This window comes from Neopelma chrysocephalum, unplaced genomic scaffold (genome assembly GCF_003984885.1).
Source record: "Neopelma chrysocephalum unplaced genomic scaffold, ASM398488v2 Primary Assembly neopelma1_23b, whole genome shotgun sequence".
Classification (NCBI taxonomy): Eukaryota; Metazoa; Chordata; class Aves; order Passeriformes; family Pipridae; genus Neopelma; species Neopelma chrysocephalum.
Genome location: NW_020897692.1, coordinates 11,243,081 through 11,270,517, shown reverse-complemented (window position 1 = coordinate 11,270,517; position 27,437 = coordinate 11,243,081). Strand labels below are relative to the sequence as shown.

Here is a 27,437-nt window from a genome sequence, read left to right as displayed (position 1 = left end):
GGAACAGGTTGCCCAGAGAAGTTGTGGATGCCCCATCCCTGGAAGTGTTCAAGGCCAGGTTGGATGGGGCTCTGAGCAACCCAGTCTAGTGGAAGGTGTCCCTGCCCACAGCAGGGAGTTAGGAACTAGATGATCTTTAAGGTCTTTCCAACCCAAAACATTCTAGGATTCTATGAATCAGTTTTACTCTGTACATCACTGTGACACCAGATGAGACATAAGTCAAAAAAAGGAACTTCCAAACCCATAATTCTGTCCCCATAAACAAATACAGAGATGAGCACTGCCAGCCTTAAGCAACTGGAGTTAAAATGCAAACACTTGATTATATTTGCATAGTTGTGAAAATTTATTAGTTACAGTGTAATGAAAATCAACCTTTTTTTGGTACAGGCAGAAGTAAAAACATACTTTACATTAAAAAAAATCACAGCTTTAAAAACTGGCTTACATTGTTTAAAATGAGCAAACCTGGTTGTATTTCAAGGCATTGGACTTTAATACCTAATTTTATGCCAAACCATCACACAGTGCAAGAAATATTCTGCAATAGTACAAATTCCATACAGCAGTGCTGAATACTTTTCCACTTAAACTCAAAACATTGCTGTAGTTACATTTTTCTTTACAAACTCTCTATTACAAAAATATCAAATTGCAAATTAACAGTGTATTCTACAAATAAATGCGCCATGAGCAACAGGAATTGCAACTTTGGGACAGTTACTTTACAAAGTGTATTATAAAAATAAATTATATGGCAAATATCAAACAAAATCAAGCACATGCCTTAGGCTTTGCAAATAAAAGTGAAATTCAGCTGGCAGAAAGAATGCTTCTCTCTCTCTGACTAGGTACTTTCAAAATGCCAGCAAGGCCCTTCATTTTTAAAGCTCTACCAAGAAAAAAAAAATATATAAAATGTAATGGAAGCACTAATACTTCCATGAATAGTCAGTAGCACAAGTGACCCTGGTGTTGATGGCAGGGAGCTTTACAGTGATCCATCCCACAGGCGTGGAGGGTAGTGCACACAGGGAGCTCTAGCGGGGCCGTAACTCATCTAGAGTTCATGCGTAACTGGTGAATGATGACACTCTCTAAAAGAAAAGAGAGCAAAACATTTGGGTTTACGAAACTGCAAATGCATTCATTGCAAGTTACTTTAAAGAAGAACAATTACAGTGGCAGTGCTAGGCATTTTTCTAGAAACATCTCACAGACTTACCCTCACATCACTGCTTGATAAAACTGTCCTGGCTAATGCTACAGAGGGAAACTAAATTAGTTCCTGTCTAGGGCCCAGAGCCCCCTTGCTTCCACTTTGATGTCAAGACTATCATTTGGTCGTCCATAGGGAAAAGAGAAATACAGTTCAATGGATTAAACCACAGGGACACTAAAGTTTCAGTTCCACAAGGAAGACTTGGAGTTGGATGTCTTGTACCCTGTCTAAGCAAATCCATCATAAATCTGATGACAATTCTGAAATGGAGATGAGGAAGACGTACGGGACCATTTCTCACTTTTTCTATTTAAACTTGGCTTACAAACCTATGCTGGATTTATTCAGCAAGTCTTCTTGAATTTGCTACTGACTTTAATGGGAATAAATTTCAGCCACAGCATGCAAATAAGTGTTGGCCATTTCTTCAAAAGGCTGGATTTAACTTTGGCCTATATATAATATAGGAGGTCCCTGATCCTGATTAATTCCTGGCTCTGCTGAAGTACTAATGACCTGGTCCGTTCTTCTATTCTGTATACATGGCTCTTACAGGCAACTTTTTTAATATAAGAATTTAGCTATCAATGACATTTTTCTCTGAAAAATTGTGTTTTATGCAGGAAATTATTTTTCTTAAGATTCCTTCCCTTTTTAATAGTCTTAAGATTTTTCAAGATGTACACGACCCAAGAAATGTCACTAATCAAATCATTATTGCCTTTGACATTTTTATTGACTTCTGCTTTTTTTGCTTCCTAACTAATATTTGCAAGATGTTTAAGTTATATTATAACTTAAGAAAGAAAAATGAAAATATTTTCCACGTACTCTTACTGCCAGAACTTTGCCACTAGATGGCAGATCATAGTGCTGATGGTGATTCCTGAATCAGAAAAGCAGTGTTGAGGCAACATCCAAGACAATACGTTAAGGCAAATGAAATAATAGAATTTCCCAGACTGAAAGTATTTATTTTCCATACAATATATCATTAACAAATGATTTTCAACATCTTAGATATATATACCAGTTCTACCACATTTGAGCAGTGAATGTGAAAGAACCACAGACTACTGTATGAATTTACCTTACAACCAGTGCTGTTCTAGCTTGAAGCTTTTGTGAAATACGATGTTAAAAGCTGCATTTATATAATATCAGACTGTAACCTCAGGCAAACTCTCCCCTAATTTCAATGGGAGTCACGTGAACTCTATATGAAACAATTATTTTCTTAATATTTGCTATGCACATTATATATTAATATGGAGTTTAGACTTGAAATTCTAAAAACTAATTGGAGAGCAGAAAAATATCATGCTCCTTGTTAAGGCTCAGTCACTGAATGAACAGCAAAACTACAGCAGGTTTCTCAATCTGTCTTCCTCCTACAGGCCCAATACAGCAATTTTGCATGAGTAGGAGAAACAATTTTTAAAAAATCAAATAATTGTCTATCAGTTGTTTGTATTTGAAATGCTTACAGATATATATACATATATATTATACACACACACACATACTGTAGTTACTAAAAGAGGTGTCTGAGCAGCTATTAAGCTAAAATTAGAGTAGGGCATATTTTGTAAGAGTTCTTTTGGACCAGCTTCTGTAGGAATATGATTATATCTGAATGATATGATTACATAATTTTTTTTAGGGTTATAGATGTGAATAGTTCTAGGAGCTATGAATTAACTTAAACAATTTATTTTCATGACAGTTAATGTGAAACAACTAATTCTGCTTTCAGTCCCACTGATGTAAATCAGAACTTCTCCAGGAAACTCATCAGGATACCAGTTCACATAATGAAGCACATAAACTGACATTTTAACATACAAAGTTTAATTTCTTCTTATAATATATACAAACAAGTAACACCAGGTAATACAAAAATGTATGTGCCACAGAGCACACGCCCAAGCAACAGAAGAGAACATACATCAGTAATTTTATTTTTAAAATCCCAATGAGAGTTTTTTTGTTTGGAGAACAATTCACACCTGAGTGTTTAACACCTGACTCCCAGAGCTGATAGTTCTGAACCTCACAGTAGTTAACCCTGGTGGCATTTTCAAAAAAAAGCCAGGTTAAGAGCAGTGTGCAGGGAGTAAGATTCAAAGTGAAGTTAACATCTGTAATGAGAAATGTTGCATATAGTTTTGCCTGAGAGAGCTCAGGCAAAATTAAGGGAATAAGGATAACTCACATTGACGTAGGGGAAAAAGCCATTCCCCTAAATGAAAACAAGTTTGAAAGATGAGCTCACAGAAACTCTTGCCAGAAAACTACGTATTTCAAAGCAACTCAATGAAATTGGCCACTGATGTGTGATGGGAACATATAATTGGTCTGAAAATTGTCCTGACTGTTGCGGTTTATGCCAAGTACCTGAAACCCAGCAGGTAGCTTACTCTCTTTAAAGACATGCTCTTCCACATCTGATCAGAAATCATGTAAATATTGAGCATGTTTTTGAACATTAGTAGTGTATTTCAGGCAGTGACCTATGACTTGGCATCCAGTTGGCATGAATCAATATATTAATGTGGCTTTAATTACTCACATGATGCTAATTACTATTAGCTGTAAGTGGTTTGCGGTTTAAATACAGTAACATGCATATTCTGTGGACATGTTCAGAAGATTCACAAAGTGTTGTTTGATTTTTGAAAATTCACACTAATGGGTGTCGCAAAAGGAAAAACGGTGCGCAAAATAAATGAAGATCTGTTTTTCCTCTACCGTTAACTTAGCATGTTTACCAATTTTGAGAGAAATCCCTCAGGCATGAGGGTTGAAGCTCTGTGCTCCTTCATTTTTAGTCACACTTACTCAAATGTATTGATCTGCTAATGACTACATTAGCAATACTCACATGTAGCAGTAATTCTGGTGATGGGAAACACAGTAGAAAACTTATTAGGAACTAAATTTAAAATCAGAGAGATCACCCGGAGAACTGAGGACTTTCTTGGTCCATGTGTGCTGCTTATGAATGAGTTGGCATTTTCCCTACTCTTCCCCCTCTTCACCTTACTGCTGTCCTATGTTCCCAGTGCTTGGCTTATCACAACTGCTTATATGGCCATGCCATCAGCCAAAACAGGATATTTCTTCAGCCGATGTTGAAAACTACTAAAAATGCAAAGATTGGTTCTCAACCACCTTAGTTTCCTGACGAACCATTTTAACTATCATTATGACTCTGAGTTGAGTGTGTTTTGCTACTGAAATTGTTCCACTTCATTAAAAAAAAACAAACAACAAACAAAATGACAGAAAAAAAGGTAAGAGAGAGAAAGTATGAGGATGAGTGATTCCAGATGATCACTTAGGAAAGCTTGTTTTCCACATTATAATCCACTAATGTAGAATACAAAAAAGCCCTGTAAATAAAGGCCCTAGTATTTTCCTATGGATTGGTGTATCACAGTTGGATTCTTTGTTGCCTTGTCAAATCTGAGGTTTGAACAAAGCTTGTCCTTGTGGTACTTCTGACATCACTCTCTTGTGTTCATTCTTTGATCCTGTATGAAGGTGAGCTCATGCTCTACTCTTCCGCGCAGTGGGGCACTGCTAAGATCTTGCTCCTCTTCTCTGCCGCCCTTTTCATTAAACTGGATAAAATTCTTATTCTGAAGACTCCTATTGCTTTGTTAGGTTTGGTTGAAATTGGTTGATGTGTTCAGTGTTATTCATCAGGGAAGGACAGATGGAACGATGGACGAACACAGACACTTCATCTTATAAGCTTTTTTTTTCACAAAAGGCTGGGCTCAAAGGCAGCCTTTGGAACAAGGACATGAAAATAGGGGGGCTCCCTCCTCCTAGTTCAATATCCTGATCACTCAACCACTCACTTGTTTCTGCTCAGTGAATACTGAAGCACTTCATGCAGAACAGCCCAGCCTTCAAAGGAGGGAATAAGAATGCCACCTTCTTCCCCTCCTCAGTCTGTCAGTGCCATTGGTGAACCTGCCTGCAGCTGATGTGAGTTTGAGTCTCCTCAGGTATTGGTGGGAAGGGGGATCTGTCTCCTACATTTGAAAAAAGGTTTCAATCAAAAATTTTTTAAAATAAGTAGCAATACCCCTGCATTTCTGTGGTATTTATCTACTAGGAAGAATTCATGATTCCAGTCACTTTAAAACAGCCCCTGGTTTCCTGTGCCTTCCTTCTTTTTCTGGCCTGAGAGCCTGGAACTAAGCTATATTGAAGCTAGCCTTTCTTTGTTTTGCCAGATTCCTTTTAATTCGGATCAGTTCCCCAGTTAGGTTCAAACACTTGTGCCAGCTCAAGGGACACATGTTGAGTGACTAAGTGAGCATTTTCTTGGCTGGAGATGACAAAGACAGGACTACAGCTTTCCCTCCAGAGTGGGATTACATCCTGACTTTAAGTGACCAAGAAATTGTGGCTTGACTTAGAAGCTCTTAGAAGAAATACAGGAATACCTGGATTATGGATCTTGGTGAGGTTCAGAGGCTGCAGTGCTAGAGTTAACTCACAACAGAAACACTGACTAGACAAAGGCAGTGGAAGAACATCAGGAAGATCTTCAGGATGCCTCTGGGGCTTAGATACTGTCTTTAGACTTGGTTGTTTAAACTGTCTTCTGGACCTGACCTATTGAATGGAGAATCTTACTGTAGTCACTAAACATAATTGCCTTCAGACTTAGAGGAAATTCCAATATAATACAGAGAGTTACGCTTCAAATTTTGAGACTTCTGAACTACAGGCTTTTTTTTTTCTTCATCTTAACCTTCTTCTACCTTTAAGAAACAAGGATAAGTTCAATTAAAACAGATGTTAAAATTTATAACTAAATACCTATTTTTAGCTAACAGTTAAACCAGCTGCCTGATTCCAGCTCTTTAGGTTTCTGCTGTGGAGTGAAAGTTCCTTTTTGTTGTGCTTGCCCGGGGAAAAATAACAGGATCCTCAGTCTGACCTGTCTGGAATTTCTCAAATCTGTCTCATCAAATCCTACTGACTCCACAGGAGCAATCCCCAGATTGCGCCTGCAGTTCTGGCTCTAGTTGAACCAGCTTGTGTGCCCTGGATTTCAGGTACTGTGCGGCTGGCTTGTTTCTTTGGGTGAATTAGTTTCTTAGACCTCAAACAAAAACAAATTTTTCAACCACAGGTATGCACAGAACATTGCCTTGAGTGCAGCAACAGTTAACTGAGGAACTAAGTTTCTTTGATATAAGGAAGGCTTAAGGCAGCTGTAGTTCATCACTGTATCAAGCCACATTAGCTTGGGGCTCATGTTCACAATATTATTTAAATGACTGTTTTGACCTTAAGACTTGCTTCCATGCCAGTATTTAGAGTGAATATCCAGGAAAAAGCTCTTAAAAATGTGTTTTCTTCAAACATCTGTTAAAAAATCCGTGTTACAACAAGAACAGTAAGATCTCAGCAACAATTTATTGACATACTGAGGCTTTCAAGTGATAAGAATTACTTGAGAGCATCTGATGTATTTCTGAAACAGTAACTCATATTGCTTGATAATTCCAGTTTCCAAGTTTTATCTGAAATACTGAATAGGGTGTTAGGAAATATTCATCTGATTTTTGGATGTCATAGGAACCAGAACCTTCGAATTAACAGGTACTGTAGGTGCTACATATGTAAAAAAATCAAAACCTACTTCTTTTTTGATGTGGCAAATTAAAAAATGCCCTTCATGCAAATAATAAAATACTAGCTTTATATTTGAATCTTAAACTGGAGAGCAATGCAAAGCACAGACTGAAAACTAAACAGTGCTTGGATGAATATAATTTTGTTGACCTTCTGTGACAGATACTTCCATCAAATCTCTTCTCCTAGACAGAAAGCCATTTCATATTTCACCGACTGGTGCATTTTCCTTTCTGTGAATTGTATTTATTATTTATGGGTGGTCTTCCCGCCTTGCTTTCTGAAAGCTGTTTCAACCACTGGGTCCTTCACAGCTTGCTGAGATGGTTGAAGCATTATACAAACTTTAAACCCATCACTTATCAGTCTGCTTGGCTCCATTTCTTTTGGTTGAGACTTTCTTCTGTGGAAATTGATCGCTTAATGGAAATGTCCTTTAATAACTTTACTGTTATTAAATAAAAAATCATAACAATCATGGGCATCCACACTATTTCCATGCTGGAACAATTTCTTAGAACATGCTTTAAAAATGCAAGCATATAAATGAGGAAATTACAAAGAGGGAAGGAAAAACAATGAATCACCATGGTATTGTGAGGCAGTCTGTATTTATGACAAAATATTATAAACTGAAAAATGAGACTAACTTCCTTATCAAACCCTCTCTTTCACTGTCTGTACCTGAGCTGTGTCTTTAGATAGCAATTCCTGCCACCAGCAGTCTGTATTGACTTCCCCTGTAAGACATACAGATGCTTGACAACTAAGGTTTAATTATAAGATCCCAACAAAGAAAACAACAACTGAAAACCTAGTTAAGTCAACAGAGTGACTTGCTTCATAGCGTTAGTGGTCTTTGGAGCAGGCATAAATGGACTGTATTGATTTTAGCCAGATCAGTGTTTCTTCAGCTTTTGCTAAAGACTAAACACTTTTTGGCTCACGTAGCTTCATCTGAGCCCTGAGCTGGCAGTACCCAGTGTGTGTAAGTCAGGGACCCGGTTCTGAGTACTGTCTACAAATGTTAATCCCCTCTGGAAGAATTAAGTTGGTGCTTAACACTGCTGCTGCCAAACATTGTGCTACATCCCTACGCCCCCAAATTCTGTAACTATCTTGAGAAAGCACCTCACCACTGAGAAATGCTAACTCGGATGGGAGGCTCCTCGAGAGAAGGCGGGTCACATAGTGCCCATCCTTTCTCTCTTCCCCTCCCTCCCACAGCTGAGGTACTAGCTTTCAGTAAAACAGGACCTCAAATGCACTGTCTCCTGGCATTGCTTCCCTAGGCCAAGTGGCATTTCAATAATGTGATCACAGGCAGGAAGAAAAGTGTCCCATGCAGTAGCAAAGGTGCAAAGTGATCCGTTAAGGTGAAAGACAACCAGTAAAAGTGACCAAACTTCCTTCAAATGACCAAGTCCATCATTAAGAATTCCTGAACTAGATTAATAACCTAGTTTAGCTGCACCATTCTCATTTCCTAGACTGAAAATCTTCCTGGCATACAAGAACTGCCTTTATGATGGCTTTTTTTTCCTTTTTTAAACTTGAGTTCAAGAAAACAAAAGGATATTGTTACTTAAGTAGTCAGTGCGCACACTTATTAGTTTTTTGTAAGTGACAGCTGCAGGACTTCATTAGTACAGGCAAACGTGAGCAACTACATAGACAGGGGGGCTGACTTCCATGGGAGCAGTAAAACCTGCAGAACGTACCCCCTGAGCCACTGCCATCAGCCCTGACCCCCGCCCAGGGAGGCAGAGCTGCTGGCTGAAGATTTCTTCAGTTCTATTTTCATAGACTGAGTCTCGGCACGAGGCTCGAATTTTGTCACATTTCCTGCTCCCGGGGCTGCCACTACTGGCTTTCCTGCTTTCATACCTTTTGACACAGGAATGCGGGTGGGTGTAGGTCTCGGGGATGACCCATCCTGGCCTGTCTGCAAAAGAGAGAGACAGAGAAAAATGCCATGAATGGAGGACTTTTTCTTCTCATGTATTCTTACCTTACACTTTTCATCGGTTCTTCATTTATCTCTTAAGCAACACTATTCCAAATCATACCCATTAGCAAAGTAACGTTCACATTTGGAATCTGGCTGTGGCACGTACTGCTAGAATATGGCTGAAGGTACAGTCGAGATCAAATGAGTTTCCCAGATCTGAGGTCCAGTGTTTTGAATCAAGGTGGGATCAGGATGGGAATCGTTGCAAAACTCCCATTCCACACCACAACACAGTGCAGGCTGACCTTAGAGGATACCACAACACTGGCTTAGTTGTCAGACAGGTACAATATTAGCATTGTGTACAGAGACTAACAAGGGTCCTCAAAACAGTATAGCCATGTGAGGCTAACACTGAACCCAGGGTAACTGCCATATTTTCAGAGCTGGGGCACGATAGCTTAGCATTATAGATAAAATTGAATTTTACTTCACAAAGTATGCTGGGGTCATGGCTGGGGCCACTTATTTCTGCACTGGAAGAGCAGGGGGGTTGAGAGAAAGAGACAGAGCAAAGATTGGGATTTCCTTTTCCTGTGACTGTGGTAGGAAGGATGTAGGAAAAGGCTCTCCCCCTCTAGCCCACCCACAACTTAATGAACTCTTGTGAAGGCGAAGCAGCCAACCTAGATTTCCAGGGATACCTCATGGCAGTGTGGACATGGTCATTTTACTGTTTCTGCCAATCTGCTGCCCTGGCCAACAACCTATCAAGCACACTTATCCTCAAGTGTGAGTACTTCAGAATTAAAAAAATATATATAAAAATGGCCTAAGTGTTTGGTCTGGGGCAGGCAGACCCAACATGGCTCATGTGCCCTTCTGGAGTCTGAGACAGAGGCCAGGCCAGAGCTATCCCATAGCTTTGAAGTTGCAATCAGTTCATATGCTTAGGCAACTGAATCCCATCCTGTAAACGCACAAGGAGTACTTGGATAGGATAAAAAGATTCAAAAGGGCCAATTGCATTTTCTGTCTCTGTTGACCAGATAATGATGCACGTACTCTGCAAGGTCAAAACTGGAAGCTACCTCCTATGAACCATGACCTAAAGAGAATATTTCTAAACATGACAATTCTGAAAGGAAAATGGGCTTTATCTCCTGCAGTGTGCAATACAGACACAAATATTCATGGTGACAACTTCAGTGTCTTCGCTGACTTTCATATGTGATTGTTTTCTGTTCAGATAACGGATGAAGATTTTGATCTAATGAAAGAGAACAATTCTCATAAGATCCTGGAATTCTAGCTAGGCCCATCTGCTAAATTACTAAACCCTGTAACTTATGACACTTAAGCAAAATAAAAGTAAACTACTGACATAGACTCGATTAAGGGATCGTGTCAGCTGCAACATGTATTTGCACATTTACTAAAAAATGCTCGTAAAAACGCTCAACAAAGGAGCACTTTTCTCTCTCCAACATTTTTCAGTCAGTAGCATCAGAGCTTTCTGTCTGCATCCTGAGTATGCAAAGGAAAACCATTCCTTAATCTTCTAAGAACAGTTCAAAACCCCATGTGTACACTCAAAAAAAATCACAATTGGAAAACTTGAATGCAGTCTGCCTGACAGGAAGGAAGCCATTTTCAATAACTAAGAGCAACATTTACAATAGCAGTGTAAAGGCTAATATGGAACTCACATGTAGATGTCAAAACAAGTTAGGCCCATACAATTGTGTAGGGCAAAACATGCAAATACATTCCATCAGCCTTGGAAAATATGTCAACATCCCAGGGAACCCAAATGACAAACATCTTGTACTCCCTGAAAGAGTTTCACAGTGTGTAAACATGAGGCAATCAAATGGAGTAGCTGGAATCTCAGGCATTTCTTCAGCTTTATTCACATGTAAATTATTAACTGAGGATTTGGGTGCTTTCAAGTTACTCATTTCAAGGCTAAATCACTCAAAAGCACTTTGAAAAGAACTCTAACTTGGTTCAAATTTCTTAGTTGCGTTCCTTACAGCATACTAACATGTTCATCCTATGGAAGCTAATGCCTGCTTCACACACAGTTGCTTAAGTATTTTGTGTTTGCCAAGTGAAATGGCACAAAGGTGCCTCTCCAGCCCAGCCGGCAGTCCCCTCTGGTGCGTGACAGGGCAGGCAAGCAGAGGACACTCTCCCCTGTGTCTGTCCTGTCTGGCAGAAAACCCACAGGGCTGTCTGTCTCTTCGTCATTCCTTCCAAGAAAAAAACTCTAGACCATTCCTTCCAGCTCTGTTTGTCTGTAGGCTGCTGCCTTTTGCTTGATCCAGGAATGTGGATCCAAACAGAAAGGAACTCTTACACAGCTAGCATGGAGCGCATGAGATGAGACCCCATAGGACGCTGGGTGATGTGGGTTGGCTCTGACCTAGTGAGGCAGTATGTGGTGTTCGAACACCACGGGGACCGAGTGAGGTTACTAAAGACATTACTGAGAGTGAGATGAACACACACAGCTGCTGAGCTGGTTCAGTCAATCATCAGCCCTCACCAAGGACACTGGCAGGTTTTATTAACCTGTGAAGTTGCAGTAAGGCTGGACAGTCCCATTAAAGGAAGAAAAGCAATTTGAATATACAAAACATTTAGCATGTTTTAGTAGTTTGTAACAGATCTTGCTTGGTGCATTTTACAGACACACACCAGTGCTTTTATGCACACATTGACTTTGGAATATTTTAAGAACAAAGGTGATTTTCAGCATTTGTTCCTGATCAGATCAGGGCCCAGCTTGCCCTGGACAGAAATGGTTCAGTTCAGTGACCAACAGACACCTAGTGTAATTTGAGATGCCCTGGGCTACTCAAGCTAGAGCTGGCAGATGAGCCACAGGACCCAAGGAGAAAGGAGACATGCAATCTCTGATAAAGCAGCTGGAAGTTAGGTAGGCACTTAAAATGACACTAAAAAAGTATGTTTAGGCAATTGCATCCTGAAAGAGTGGGACTGGAGAACTAGCCAATACAGTCAGTGGACCCCAGTGGGCAATTCAGCTCACACTGAAGCTAGCTGAAATCTCAGCTGAAATCGCACTCCAGTCTCCATGGAGCCAGCACACAGACCTCAGTGATGACAAGGGGACTGATGACAACAGGCTGACTCAGGTGCCCACACTGAGGCATCCTGTGCCATCTGAGGTGTCCCATCAGCTGCCATAGCAGAAAGGTACAGGTCTGTGCTATGCCTCCCAGCCTCAAATATGTGTCTCAACTGCCACAGGACACACAGCCAGCACCACACACCTCTGCACGGGCAAATGAGCTGACCCCTGGATCTCCAGCAGCTCTAGCAGATGCTTAGAGCATATCTGGGTCACCTACAAAGAGCTACATTTAGATGCTGACCTCAAACTAAATGCTGCCCAAATGAAAGTAGCCTTATAGCTGCATAAATGCGTGTCTAGTTCGCTCAGGCACCCAACAGCCTCTCAGCTGTGCCTTCCTGCTCCGGTCACAGGACGCTGTGCATGGTTGGTGCTGTGCCACTATGCTGGCTCTGCTGCAGCCAGGATTCCCTCTGCTTTCTGCAGATTTGCATGGCACTGAAGTCACTGTGGAGCCTGGCAGCATAAACAGCTGGCACTGATGTCAGGCTTGTAGGAGGTGGGGAGCACAGGGATTACGTGATTATAAGACTGACACCTATCCTGGTAGCCAAAGAAGATCCAAATTCACCAGCAATCCTACCACCAAATAAAAGGTCTGAATCAAAAAACAGGATATTGGCACCACAGTTTGTTTTGGGTTTTGTCCACAAAGAATATTTGTTTTTAATACTGTGGGATTTTTACTGTAAACTGTATGAACTGTCCTGGGAACAGGAATTTGGGCCAATGTGCTAAGGCACAACCAGGCTACAGAGTTTCAGGCTCATTTTGGTCTCCATATACTCTGTGGTCCACCTGTAATAAAAAAATAATCTCCTAGGTCTGCTAGGGTAGTTCAAGTATCTCCCTAGGAGTGGGTTTGACTCTAATCAAGCTAAGGAGAACCAACCCCCTGTTTTCTACTTCAGTGGGAACTGTCTAAATCCATAGGCTGCCATAGAAAAGGCAATTGCCATTTTAGGGTTTGGTTCTTTTTCTTTTTTTTTTTCATCAAAGTGGTGATGGTTCTGTTAAATGCAGAACTCAATCCAACTGATCAAATAGTCTCCATCACATCAGCTCCTACCATGGAGACCCCTGTGGGACTGTTGTGATGAGACCTGCTGTTCAGCTGGCCAGCCTTGGGCTTGTCCAGCAGGCACAACAGGAAGCACTTCCAAAACATTTGAGTCCAGTGAGTCCAGGCACCAGTGGAGATATTGTCACTGAGGGGTGCCTTTTTTGTTTTTTCTTGATTAAATGCTCAAAAATTTCTCATGTTCTCCTTCAGAGGCCTCTGTCTTTCTTTGGACAGGGTCTCATTTTATATAATAAAATATAAATCTCTAGGTACTCTATAGAGTATGTCAGTGTCAATCAATGCAACCAGAAACCCTCTTAATCCATGGGATTCATGGGATTCAAAAATCATGAGGGTCCACAATGAAATCACAGTCTCTGGTTTTGGACTCACATATGCAGACAGACACCACAGTTCAGGCTGAACATTTAAAAGTACTGTGTGTGCACACTGAAGATTACTCTATAAATTCAAATGGGAAAAACTAAATGTTTTCAAACAGGAAAACGGTAACTACAAATCTGTTATAGAAACAGATGAGACCTAGCAATTTCAGACTTCCCCTTTGTAGCTTGGCACTGCATTAGCACATTGTACAAAGCATCTCGTATGAGGAACATTAAGACAAAACTTAAACCCAGTGAGCTAAAGTAAGCAGCTGTGTATCAATTTGTCTGGTTTGATTTTGTTAACTTAAACCCTCAAAATTGTATCAATGTTGGTTTCTGCTAGGGTTACTGAGTAAATGATCAGATACTTGTTTTTTCTGACTGTTTGTAAAGTAATTTGCAAAAAATACGGGGAATATACAACTTGTTTTCTTTTTTGGTTTTTTTTGCAGGAGGTTGGGGAGGAAAAGGCACATTTGGGCTTGTTCGAAGTTGCCTGCTCATCTAACTAGGGACATTAAAAAGCAGAGGGAAGCATAAGATAAAGTAAATCTTATGGTTGAACTATTTTCCTTACCTTCCAAATCAGGAAGGATGAAGAAAGAAGCCAGTTTTTAGCCAGAAAAAAACAAAACAAAAAGTTTTGTCTGCCATGGTTCAGTGCATCATCACAGTAGAGACAGACATCTAGTTAAAAAGAAAAGTTTAAAAACAAGTTTTCCAAGCTTCTGAGAGACAAAGGAGCTTGTAATTAATTAATTCAAGACTTTTTAAAAAATGAACAGTTGCCTCTAATATGTAGGAAAGCACTGTACAGTAAATGTACAACAATACATTATATATGTGGGGAGAGAGACAGCACGTGTGCAACCCACAAATCTGTATGATGAATGCAAGTTTTCTTAATGTCAGAAGGCTTAAATGGGAATGGCAGCCTCTCTGCAAAGGTGTGGAAGTGTATCTTAAATACACTTCGATATTTCAGCTTGGAAAGAGATGGCTGAAGAGGCGTGTTGTAGGGGTCGGCAGACTCCTGAGCTGCATGGACAAATGAACAGGGGATAACTATTCAGTATTTTTCAAGATACAAGAAAGAGGCTGTAAACAATGAAGGTATTGCATAAAAGGTATTGAACAAAAGAGCATTTTTTCCAAAGCCCACAACTGAATTCACTGCCCCCGATGTTGTGGAAACAGCAGTATAAATCAGTTCAAAAAGTAATTTAAAGAATAAATAGAAGAAAACTCAGCCATCGTCTATTAAAGACAAAGATGTTGCTACAGGCCCTGGTTCAGAAAGAAATAACCACCTATTGCCAAAAACTGGGAACAGACACTGAGGGAAACTGTGTGTTTACCCACTCAAAATAATCTTCCCCTAAGCATCTGTTGCAGACTCTGTCTAGCTAAGTAAGTTTTTGGACTAATACAGTACTGATGGTTTTCTATTTTAGTTAAATTCTTCTTTCTCAGGGTATTTCCAACTAAAGCAACACAAAACTGCATCCAGTAATAAACGGGGGGAAGGATTATCAATAAATACTGCCCACTGTGCTTAAAGACAGAGGTGAGAAACTGATTGAAGTAGGAAAAGCAAGCTGGGGTACCACCACAGAAGCCCAGAGAGAAAGCAGAAAAAAATATGTTAAAGGAAGCACTATTGTAATACAGCACTTGAGGAAGTTCAGAGGAACAAAAAGAGCTTTACTATTCACTGGCTGAAAGAGGCTTGGAGCTGTAAGCAATGATAATATGTCTCCTTACTTATTCCTTTGGAGTTCAGTATTAGAGCAGACATTAACTGAATTATAACTATAATGGGATTATACCAAAGAAAGACCAGCCTGCATGATCAGTCTAAATACCCACCAGCCAAGCCAAAAAACATGAGGAGTATTTTCAAAAGTCAGGAATTGCAATCACAGAAAATAAAAATACAATTTCCTACTCCGTCATCTCCATCATTCTTTGTCCATCTGTCTCTCACTTTCAATTTTACTGGATTGCCATTATGAAAATAACTTGAAAGTAACTTTGAAGGGACTTCCTCTGAAAATTACTGCTTTAGGAGATAATACCAAAAGTATAGAAGCATTCAATAGTGGTACAAAAATATATGAATCAGGCAAATTCTGATTTTATAATTAAGCTCGTATCTGAAACAAATGTAGGGAAGTCAAGAGTTTCTCTTCACCTCACCCATTTTCCTTCTGATGTCTCAAACCCAAACCAGAGTTGCCCTTCTCCTTACCATGAAGACTACATCATGAGACTAGGCTGCTTACCACTGATTGTGTTCCTCGTGTGGAAGACGTTGTAACAGGTGTTATAGTGATGGTACTTGTCACCTTGCTCGCTGCGGGTCGCGAGGACAAGTTGTTTCGAGGTGATCGAAGGACGGTACCAGTCACAACTTCTTTCTCTGCTGCTATGTTCACTGGTCTCACTGTTATCACAGGACTTGCACCATCAGGTACAGCACTGGGAGAACGTTTAAACTGGGAACCTAAGTGGATGTGGATTTTGTTGTCTTCTGTCGTAATAATGTTGGCATTGGCATTGTACTTGCGGATTGGAGTCGGGACGGTTTGCTTTTCTGGTGTTACTTTGAAGACAGCTCTTCCCAAGGTCATATCTTGTGACTGTGGAGAGACAGAGATTTCTGCTGGTGCTGCAGATGTTGATACTGTCATAATCTGAATTGGCGATGCAGGTCTGTCGGCAAAGGGTGCTCTCCCTCCCTCTGGGGACTTTTCCCTGGAGAACGTTGTTATAGTGACTGGAGACATAGAACGATCTGGGCCCATTGGACTTTCACTGCCTTTTCCTTTTTGTGGCATAACGTTTGGAGAGGGAATGATGGTTATTCGTGGCTTCTGATTTCCCAAAGTAGGAATGACAGTGGTACTTGAAAAAAATTCCTCTGCAGTTGGACTGGTTATCTCCAAAGTTGCTGTGCTGTTCTCATGGTCTGGTGTCACCCGAATATGAAGAGGTTGACCCTGTTTTGGTGAAAGGACAACCTCTCCAGGATGTGCTGGACTACTGTGGGTCCGGGCTCCTTTATCAGGAGTTGCCTGAGCCCCAGTTTCCCTCTTTTTCATCCACGGTATCCAAGATTTCCTCATAGCAAGCTCATTTGCTGCTGGAGGATATCTCTCGAGCACTGAAGAACGCTCCATGGGTTTTTTCAGACCTACCTGTCGCAGATTGCTCATGATATGATTCTCCTCCTGGAAGGATTTCCTTATAAACACTGCTGGAGTTTCTTCTTCTGCTGCTTCATTGCTTACGGCATCTGTCTGCACGCCAGTGGATGTCACAGGGACATCGACCATTCTTCGTCCATTTATGCTGGGCCTCAGAGCACGGCTGTAACGCTTAGAAAGCTCAAGCTCTCTTGTTAGGTTCAGAACTTCCTGCCCCATACTCTTGTTTTTGTTTTCTTCTTCCATGAACCTTTGCTGCAGAACTGAATAATCAACTTGGAGCTGAGAAAGCTGGTCTTCTTTGTTCATCAGCTCATGGATTTTTTCCTTAAGAGCTTGAACTTCTGCTTTCAAATCTCTGCTTTTGGCCTCTTCCAGACGAAACCTGTGCCTCAGTTCTGCCTCCTGGCTCACCACTTCACCTTTTTCTATTGCTTTGGTTTTGGCAATCTGGAGTTTCATTTCCTCCAACTGTTGAGAAAGAAAGTTAGCTTTATCCTGCTCAGTCCTAAATTTCTGCTCTAGCTGATCATATTCATCTTCTGTCTTCATCAAATCTCCTTCAACCACTTCCAATTGTTTGAGACGTTTTTTCAGTCTTTCAATTTCAATGGTGAGTTCCTTAATCTTGTTGTCCTCATGACAACCAGGCTCTGGTCCTTTCCTAGTTCGACCTCTTGTAATTTCTCTTTCTACTTCCTCCACACCATCAATTCTTTTCTTTAACAAGTCAACTCTACAGCTTAGTTGAGAGGATTTTTCTTCTTCACTTCTCAGTTTGCCAATTAACTCATCTCTTTCCTTTGTCAAACTAGACACTTTTTCCTCCATTTCAGATTTCAGTTTCAAAAATTTCTTACTTTCTTCTATCAATTTCTCTGTTACATCCATAACTTTCCCTTGTTCAACTTTAAAATTCTTGTTCAGACCCTCAACCTTTTTTTCCTCTTGTTTTATTTTCTCCATCATATTTTTTCGTTCATCAACCAACATTACAGTAAACGACTTCAGCTTTGTAAGGTCATCTTTTAAGCTTATTTCAGCCTTTTCCAACTTGCTTTCTGATGTCTCAAGGTCCTTCACTCGAGTCTTTACCACTTCCAACTCATTTATCAAATCCTTAGTCAAATTCTTTTCTTTCTCCAAGTTTAAGTGTAGCTGAGTGCATTCAGACTTACTTTTACTGAAAGCCTCTTCCAGCTTCTCTAGTTCTGACATTCTTTTCTGCAGTTTTTCCACTTCAAGTTTCAACTCTTTGCTATGGTGCTCCTCCTCTTGCAGTTTATTTTTCAGCTCTTTGCACTGGGATTCGGTTTTTGTGATCTCTTCATCTTTGCCCTCCATTTCAAGCACACGCTTGCGGAGGTTTTCCACTTCTGCCATTAAGCTAGAGTTCCCACATTCCCCTTTTGCTATTTTATCTCTTAGCTCTTGAAGTTCCTCCTCAGCTTTTTGAAGATTTTTGTTAGTTTCTTCCAGCTCCTCTATTCTGCGAGTCAACCCCACTAGCTTAAGCCTTAGCTGTCTATTATGTGACTCTTGATTACCCAGTTTAGCCGTCATCTCCTCATGTTCTTGAGAAAATGATGAAGTTTTGTGTTCAAGTTCTGCCTCTAACTTCATCAGTTTTTGTCCATCTTCTTTAGTTTTTGCACTAATAATTTTAAGCTTTTCTTCTTCTTCTTTTAGTTTTTGGGTTAAGTCCTGTATTTTCTGGCTTTGTTGACCAAGTTGTTCAATATGCATTTGTCTTTCATCCACCAGCATGAGTGCAAATGATTTGAGCTTGACTAGTTCTTCTCTTAGTTTATTGATTCTCTTTGTATGTTCCTTCTCCTTCCGGGCTTGATAGACTTTCTCCTGCTCAAGAAGTTTCTTCAACCTGAAACAAGTTGGAAGAGATGCATTAAACTAATATATATATATATATGTGTGTGTGTGTATTTCCCCATTTTAAAAATCATCTTTGTTTTAGTTTCTTTTTTTATTTCAAGTAGTCTTGCAAGAAATCACAGAATGACTACCTACTGCAGTTACATTCCCAAACCCAATATTTTAAATTACAAAAGTTAAATGAAAAATGTATAAAATCATCTAGAAATCTGAAACACAGTGAAATTTTATACATGTATAGATAAAAAATACATCTGGTTTTAATTTCTTTCTATTTATTTCTCTGTTAGAATGATGTTGGTAAAAGTACATAATATTCCAACAGGACAGGTATTATCTACTCACCAATTAATTTATATCAAACTTGTTTTACAAGGGGGATTCCTCCTTATGTCTTGCATATAGAAAAATGTGTAAAGATAAAAAGTGAAAACTGGTTGCCATATGCAGCCACACATAAATGGACCAATCCTGGTTTATAAAAAAACCAGCAGGACAGAAGATACATTAGCACGCAACTGATAACTATCTGGGCATCACAGGCATACAAAATTAGCAGGAAGATAAATTTGCCAGCACATTGACTGTTATGTTAAAAAGTTTCCTCTTCCAAACACATTTCCATTTAGTAGATTTTGTGAACCACAGGCATCAGACTAATCAAACCTTTGGCTACAGCTAACCTCATCTGGAAAATGCTCTTCTCTATATGGTCTGTAAAGGTGTATTTTCAGACACTATAAAAGCTCACAATAGACAAATTAGATGTATCCTCAGAAGGATAATAAAGACCTACATTTTCCAGCCTTACCCATGCAACATGGAGAAATTATTAGTAATGTAAGTATTTTATACCTGTGATTTATATTCAGGATATGCTGACATCAGCAGAGGAAGTTCCTGAACGTGTTAAGGGTTGGACTTGATGATCTTGGAGGTCTTGTCCAACCCAATTGATTCTATGATTCTGTGCTGTAAGCATAGATTTCTGAGGATGGTGATCCTCAATTGACAAAGAGGTACAGACAACACAGGGATGTATGCCCTAGCAATCTAAGAGCTTTATTGTAAAAGCAGCACTCCAACTTAGAAAGACAGAGGTACACACGCTGAATTTACTGTGAAATGGTGTTTTCCAAACCACTGTCATAGTACCTACAACTCCCATATACCCTATCAAGACATGTGATAATTCAAATCCACTTGCTTTGTTTACCCTATTGTCTGAAGCTTTTCAGCTTCTTTTTTATAAATGAGACACACATCGAAGTGATAATAGTAGAGCAATTAATGCCTGTTAACTGACTTGCAATAACTGGACCATTCATATCTTAGCAAAGAGACTTTTATCAGTATTTTTATCTTAAATGCCAGACTGTAGATGATAGCGGGTGAAGCACAGATATAACATTCCTCTCTGCTACCCCAGCAATGAAGCAGTGCAAAGGATTCTGGGGCACAATGTCATACACACAGGATGTCTCCCAGAGCCCTCACCTGAACTCTAAACTCATAACAGCCATACTAACTTGGTACTCCAGCAACTGTTAATGTTTCACTCCTTTCTCCTTGGGGACCAGAACAAAGAGGAACTGGAAAGAAAAGCTACAAGAAAAGAGAAGGAAGTCAGAAAGCAGAACACAGGATGCAGTAGGTAGGGAAGGAGAAGGCTAAAGAATACATTTGAAAACAAGAGTCGGATAGAATGTGGGAGTAAGAGAATAGTAGGAACCAGGGGGAGAGAGAAAAACAAACAAACTTTACAGCCAACCTTGCTGGGTCACAGATTACTCTCAAAAAAAAAATTCTCTTTAGCTTTGGCATCTCTTCGGAAAGGACTGAAAAGGCATGCTGGTGGATAGGTCAAGTTAAAATATCAAAAGGTAAAAAAAGACCCACTGTCACTCACAAAGCGTGCACTTTTCACATTGAAGAAGGAACTTTATTGGCATGCAATATATTCCCTGGCTGCTCTATCACACTGCTACACGTAAATGTTTCTGCCAAGAACTCTTCCTCATCTCCCCCAGGCTATATTTTTAAAGAAATAGTATGTACCCTTCGACAAAATATTTGCCAAGACAGAACAATGTACCCTAACTTAGTGGTGCTCTAAATGACCCATCTCCCAAAGTAATGAAAATAATAGAAAGTTTCCAGCCTCTCTTGTCCCACACTCAAAAGGCTATGTAGAGATGCTTAGAAAACTGCCTATGATTTTTAATTCCTAGGCACGCATGTGTGATTTTCACCCAGCAGTTGCTCCAGGTGGTATACACCAGCCAGGCTGCTAAGCAGAGTGCAAAATAATTCACTGGCAACACATGGCCCCATGTGATTACCTGAGAGTCTACTGGGGAATAATGCCAAGAAAGCCAACAAATATCTGTTAAACTAAGACCAAAAAAAATGCCAGTCATGAGACTGAGTAACAGGAGAAGAAAGTACGTTAGCTCTGTCACTGCCCTGCCGGAGAGCTAACTGGCCTGGCCCCTCTGGGAAAACAAAGCACTGTAACTGTGCCAATACATGGAGGTGAATTTGCTACCATATCTCTGCTGAGCAAGGTAGGAAGCAACATGCAGCATTTTATCCTGCCTCAGCTTTAACATGGTGAAACTACACAAATCTTAGATTTGACAAGTGAACTTTCAGAGAAAAGACACTTGACAATACTTTTGTTTTCCACGTCTAGGGGAACTGTTTCTAAAATCTGTTTCTGTGGGGGATGAATGGGAAAGCAGCACACAAATCTGTGTGCTAATTACCAAAGTAATTAACAAACTCTACACCTTTTCGGTGCAACTTCTAAACACCAAAATAAAGCTGAGTTTAAGCTTGCTCCCACTTTCCGCTTTTCCATTCTTGTACAACTTTCATACTTCAGTGGTTAAACTGGAATTTCAGCAGACTGCAAGGTGAGGTTGTTCCTTCTTGACCCTCAAAAACAGATTTACTACCAGGCTTCTCATCTGACTGCTCCTGCTAATGTTTGCTAAGTAAGGCAGAACCACATGGGCTCCAATGCAACACTAAAAGCCTCTCAGACACCCTGCATGTGCGTCTTCAATGTGTTATCCAGAGCAACTACATTCTGGATTGTCAAAAGGTTGAAAACATCTGCCTTCAGGGTCAAAATCAAAGCAAAACAAAATCTTTTTAATAATGAAACATGGGGCTACATACAGCGAAAACACTGACAAGCCAACCATTTGGTACCCCCAGCCCAGTCCCTGTATTTGCTGTCTTGGTTTGTGGTTGTTTCTGGAGATGGGAAGAAATGTTTGGATACAAACAGGGGTTTAGCATCTAGATCCCATGTAGATATGCTCCAGTTCCCTGTGGAGAGAATGATCACATTGCCTGCTCCTCTACGGACAGCACTGCTAAGTCTGTGTGTTTCTCAATGGCTTACCACAAGTATCATGTCAAAGCATGCAGCCCAGGTCATTCCCCGATTACATGATCTTTTGTTGCCATGAGAGTCCTGGTGGTCTCTCCCTCTCCTTGCTATCTGTCCTCCCCACAAAATTTGAAGAACAGGTGCCCTACAGGTGTCCAATACTCAAGATGATCACATTACCCCTTGCAGTCCACTGGATAAATGAAGTAGCAAACCCTTAGGTATGACTGTGTGCAAACTGTTAACTACCTCAGCTAAAAACAAACACTCCAGGACAATGCTGGTCCCTGATTTTGAACCATAAAGAAAGATGCTTGGCTGACATGGCACAGGATGCTAGACTACAGAAGCTACCAATGCAATCTCATGTGGTCCATGCTGCATAGGGAGATGCACCTCCTGCATCCCTCCACAGCCTTAGCTGTTCACAACAAGGGTAGCAGGAGGGAGGTCTGTGGGCAGCCATGCTGGGGAAGTAGGCGACTGAGGACTTTCAACAACGAATCTCAGCTTGCAGAGAAAGCAGACACCAGGGTGGAGGAAGACCAACTATGGAATTAGTTTTAACATCTTTCATGAATGCTGTGCTGGAAGCAGTCAGCAAGGAGGAAGGCAGAGTGGATGGGCAGTAAGCAGGCCTTCCCTCTCCTCCTTCCTTTAGGTTTCATTGCACAAGGTTTTTCTGCTTCCCCTTTCCTCCTACAAGCTACAAATTGATCAACAGAGGAACGATGGGATGCTGATAGCTACAACCCTACTCTTCCAGAGATGTGCCTTCATTTCTTTTACTATGGTTATATTCCTGTGCTTCATCCTACCAGTTCTGACTGCCTTACTCAGGCTGGGGCTCATCATTCCTTCAGGTTTGGATGGTAAACCTGGTCCACACTATACCTTTTTTCCCGCCACACCCTCAGCTGCCAGAAAGTCTAGTTATCCTGTCAATGTATTTGTACGAGGCACTCCTGGGTTACAGCATAGAGGCAGTTTGTAAAACAGCACATTGGGTATGTTGGGAAGTGATGTCCAACACAGGCAGGGCTTTGGTCTGCTGCAAGAGAGTCCCTGAGTCTGCCCTGAAGGAGGCATGGATGGCTGTATCTCCTCCTTCAAGTGAGAAATGCTGAGTAGCTGAAGGGCTTCTTGCTGGAGTGTTCTGAGTGGTTTAACATTCTCTTTAAGACCAATCAGTTCATTGTATCAATAAAGCTACAGACTTCACTTATTGTTTTTTCTGGTTTAAGTCTACATGTCAAGTGCAATCACTGAGATGCACAGGAGAAACCCCACAGTACCATTTTTACAGTGTCTCTACTCAGACTAGAGCAAGACTTTATAACATTTTCATGTTTTTGAAAGACACTGCAATAGTTTCCCAACAGGAAAGCTCCAATGGGCACTACTGGATTTTAGACAGGATTTATTTTATTTGTAAATGGTAAAAGTAGTAGCAGCAGCAAGACCTTAGCTAAAATCAAGATGTTCTTGTTCACATTTGCAAAAGAAATTACAAATAGTGGTCAGTAGACAATTTCTTCCTTTCTGAAGGATAATAAACTTCATCATTACATTTGAAATGTAATAAATAGAGCAAATTGGGAACTGTAAAACTCCTGCTTAGCAGTGATGATAGCTGATATGAGAAGCCGTTCTCTGAAGTGGGAATACTTTAAGAAAATACAAAGAAGTTTCAGTTATCGGGGAAAGATGCTTGGTGATTTCCAAAAAAACACCACTCCCCTCAACAAAACATTCACTTTAAAGTATTTAAAACAGAGTATGGAAAAGTGAATAGCTTCCCAAACATTTATTGAAAATTATACCAGTGTGTGCACCTCTCTTTCCATTTGTACTTCCACCAAGATGAGAAAACATCACAAATACTCATACGACCTTTTCCATCTCTAGTGTAGAAATGGGCACTTACCTCCACACAGAAACCCTGGGAAGGCAGGGCAAGGCAGAGGATGTCCTGAAAGGACACAAGCTGCCTCTGTGGTTTGCGTACATGTGAACATTTTGGCACCACATTTCAGCTATGTTGTCCTGGTTTAGCCTCTTGCTTTGCAAACAGACTAAGCCAAGCTTTCCAAGGTGTCCCCCAGCATTTAATAAAGCACTTGCAGGAGGGGCCAACGAGGAGAGAAATCTAGAGCTATTTCCCCTGCTATCAAAACAGGCAGCAGAAGCAACTGCAGTTAGAAAAAAGACGATGGGAAGGAGGGAAACTGGTAAGGTCTCTGCAGGACCTTTTAATTGAGTTCACTGACAGCCTGAAGATCCACAGAGCTCCTCATTGCTGCTCTAGCACAAAGCCATTTGTTGTACTGCTCCTATAGTACCTATTTTGCCATTTACATTCCAAAAGGTTTGTGGCGATGGAATGTAATCACTTCTAACCTATCCTTTGGAAAGCCTGTAAGAGGAGATTAAGGAAAAGTACGTTAATGAGGACTTGGTCACTCTAAGGATGAGTTGACTGATGGCTCATGAAGGCTGCTTCCTCCCGAGAGGCCAACAGCATTTCTATGCCACTCACACAGCAATCCCAAGGGAATTTTCACTGGGAAAGCAAATGCCTTTGCAAGCTCATCTTTCCACTTCAAACCTAGAGAGTTTGCTACTGTATCTGCAAAGTTACAGAGACTGGAAAACTTCCTAGTGGTAGCTAGAAAGCTGCTGCCCATTAAGGGATGTCAGACAATGTAAACCAGCAAGAGGTGGTTGAACTTAATAAAGGAGTTCCCTCCCTCCCCACCCCCCCACCCCCCACTCCCCCTTCAGTGTACAACAGCTGATTTTGAACATTGTTTCTACAACCTCTGGGAAATCCTCCACATGTCAGGACTGTTTCTGAGTGCTTCCATGTTTGGGCCAGGCTAAGATACCCAAAGGCTGAATTTTGCTAGTTTTGAGTACTTACAATTTCATCTAAAATCAAAGAGAGACAAAAGGTGCTCAGGCTCTCCAGGAAGCAAAACAATCCAGCCCGACACTTAAATTGAGCAATTCAAAATTAGGTAACACTTTCAAATCCTCAGCTTCACTACTTCCCACATATCAATCTCGGCTGGGAGAAGAAATATGTAAATGAGAACAGATCCCATGGCAAACAAAAGAATAAAGCACATCTGTATTACTTTCTCCTTTCTATCCATTACACTTTAAAGGTAAGCAATGAGAAAAATTTTTGAATGACCTTACTCTAGAACTTGCCAAGCTGCTGTTGAGTTTTATCACAGAATTTTTAAAAAAATGTTATCGGTTCTAGTAAATCTAAAGACAATTTTCTGTGGCTACATATTATACAAACTCAAAGTGCAAAAAAGTGCATATTCTTCATTGCTGAATTAACTTTTGAGAAGTGATTGTATCAAACTATATCACAAGCAAATTAATATTCTTGCTACTTCTAAACTACGTGAGAGTTCCCAAAATATACTGAAGGTAAAGAAAGTCTTTTCCTCCTTATGAGGACACATTACTTACCACCTACAACAGGTTTTTTTCCTCCTTCTGTTTCTAATACTGATTTTGTAAAAACTAAAATCCAGTTTGCTGAAATAGTTCATTTGTTTTGAAAGTGTCTTACTCCAAGTGAACAGTGATTAAAGGCAGTATTTTTGAATAAGAACACTCATTAAATTCAGTGTCCCGCCACCTTTTTAGCACCTTGTTAACATCAAAAAAGCACCAAAGATCTTCAAGAACAAAACCCGACCGACACCCGTTCGGACTTCGAAACGGTATCCGAAGCGGACAGGCAGTTTTTCCAAGCTCCCCAGTCGAGGTACCCACATTAATTTCGGCAATCAGAGAAGGGGAAGTGGGATGCACAGAAAGCATGCAAACAGCAGCTGGGAGCAAAGGCGCAGCAGCGCTCAGCTGAGAGATTAAAACTGCCAAACCTGTCTCCGGGCTGCGGTTCTCCTCCCCTGACCTCCGTGTGCGCTGCTCGGGAGGGGCAGCCCCGCGGCACAGCCCCACCAGGTGCACCCTCCAGGGCTCCAGCCCAACTCTACGGTCAGCTCGGGGCCGGCCCGGCTCCTCAGCGCTGTCTTGGCCTGTCCAGCAAGGCTGGAGCCGGAGCCGCGGCGGCGGGAGCGGAGCCGCCGAGCATCCCGGCCCCTTCGCTCCGCACAGACCCCGCTCCAGCCTCCTTCCCTCCCTCCCGCGGGCGCCTACGCTAATGCCCAGTGCGCTCAGTGAACCAGCGCAGTGCGCATGTACACAGCAATTAGCAGCGCTCAAATTAAAATTACGTTAAAAAAATCTGAATTTCTCTTACCTTATAACTAGATTTTTTTTTTAAAGCCACCAAAACAAGAATAAAAGAGGGAGATTCTGGGGCACGGCTTAGCCCCCACGCTGCTAGGTGCTGGCTGCACCTCCCGTTCTACTCCCCTCGGGGCAAGCGAGGGGTGGAGCCGGCAATGGACCGGGGAAAGAGTCCGGCTGAGCCGGCGGCTCGTGCCTGCCAGCGCTTCCCTTTGGGACCGCTCTCCAGGAGTTTGTTATTGACAGCCACTCCGGGCTGTTTATAGGTACAGTTTAGAAGTGAACGATTACGAACTAATAATTTGATCGCAGAGAACCCTTGTGAGTTGCTTTGTTTAAACTGAACTTAGATGCACGAAGCGATGCTTTCCAGTCCCAGCTGCCGAATCATTCCTCAATAAAAGTTCTGTTGCTTTCCTGTTGTCTTCCCGCTGTTTGAAGTGGCAGTACTACTGCTGGTGCGCGCTGGCTGATCTTAACATGAGTTGATAAAGGCATGAATACATGAAGAAAATCTCCTGTGGATTTAATATATGCACGTGTTTGTTTTTGAAAAGCCATGCATAGTAGCAATGCTGAGTCTGGTGAGGTCTGAAAAGCATCATTTTGCTCATACCCTGCATTAAAGAAGTCCTAAACCAGCTCTTTTGTTCGCAAAACTAAATAAAAGAATTTGGGGATTTATTCTATTTGCCTAACGATTCCCTAGATTGCTCACAGTCACCTTTTCAGTCTTTACAAGGGGAACTAGAAACCACTCTTCCCTTTCCCATCTCCTTCTCTTTCTCCTCCTTCATCCTTGCTTTCCTCTTTCCCTTCCTGTTCACTTTCCACTTTTCTTAAGAAACTTTTAATAGCCAAAACACTGAAAGCATATCATGTCAAATATTATTATCCATTAAAAACGGACCAATGTATGTTTACATTTTTGAGAAACTATCTAATTTCATGTTCTTTCATTATTTTTCCTTAGGACCCTTACCTCATTCAGCACACAGGCTGAACAGAGCGCATTTGAAAAGCAGGTGCTTAGTGATTGATTTTATGCTCTTTATTCAAGGCCCTGTTTACCACACCCTCTTCAGACTCTGCTTGGAACAGAATTATTAATTTCTGGGTGTGAGAGAGAAGCACAAAGAGACTAAGGTTTTGCTTGGAACACCTGCTCCAGGGTACACAGGATGTGGGTTTCAGAGTGC

General features: G+C 41.0%; 1 protein-coding gene across 6 annotated transcripts in view; it reads right to left on the bottom strand.

Moving 5' to 3' along the window:
- Positions 1 to 325: 325 nt before the first annotated feature.
- FILIP1 (filamin A interacting protein 1) overlaps positions 326 to 27,437 on the bottom strand; it is a 106,305-nt gene continuing 79,193 nt past the window's right edge. The window contains exons 6-8 of one of the 6 annotated variants that reach the window (XM_027697071.1): positions 15,741 to 18,546; positions 8,611 to 8,834; positions 326 to 1,100 (exon numbers count right to left, since the gene is read on the bottom strand). In XM_027697071.1, the coding sequence (XP_027552872.1) occupies positions 8,628 to 8,834; positions 15,741 to 18,546 (3,013 nt within the window). In that variant the 3' untranslated portion in view covers positions 326 to 1,100; positions 8,611 to 8,627. Of the gene's footprint in view, positions 1,101 to 7,315; positions 8,835 to 15,740; positions 18,549 to 25,868; positions 25,993 to 26,248; positions 26,334 to 27,437 lie in introns of those variants that run through there. The other 5 variants (XM_027697087.1, XM_027697104.1, XM_027697095.1 and 2 more) reach the window with 5 other exon arrangements.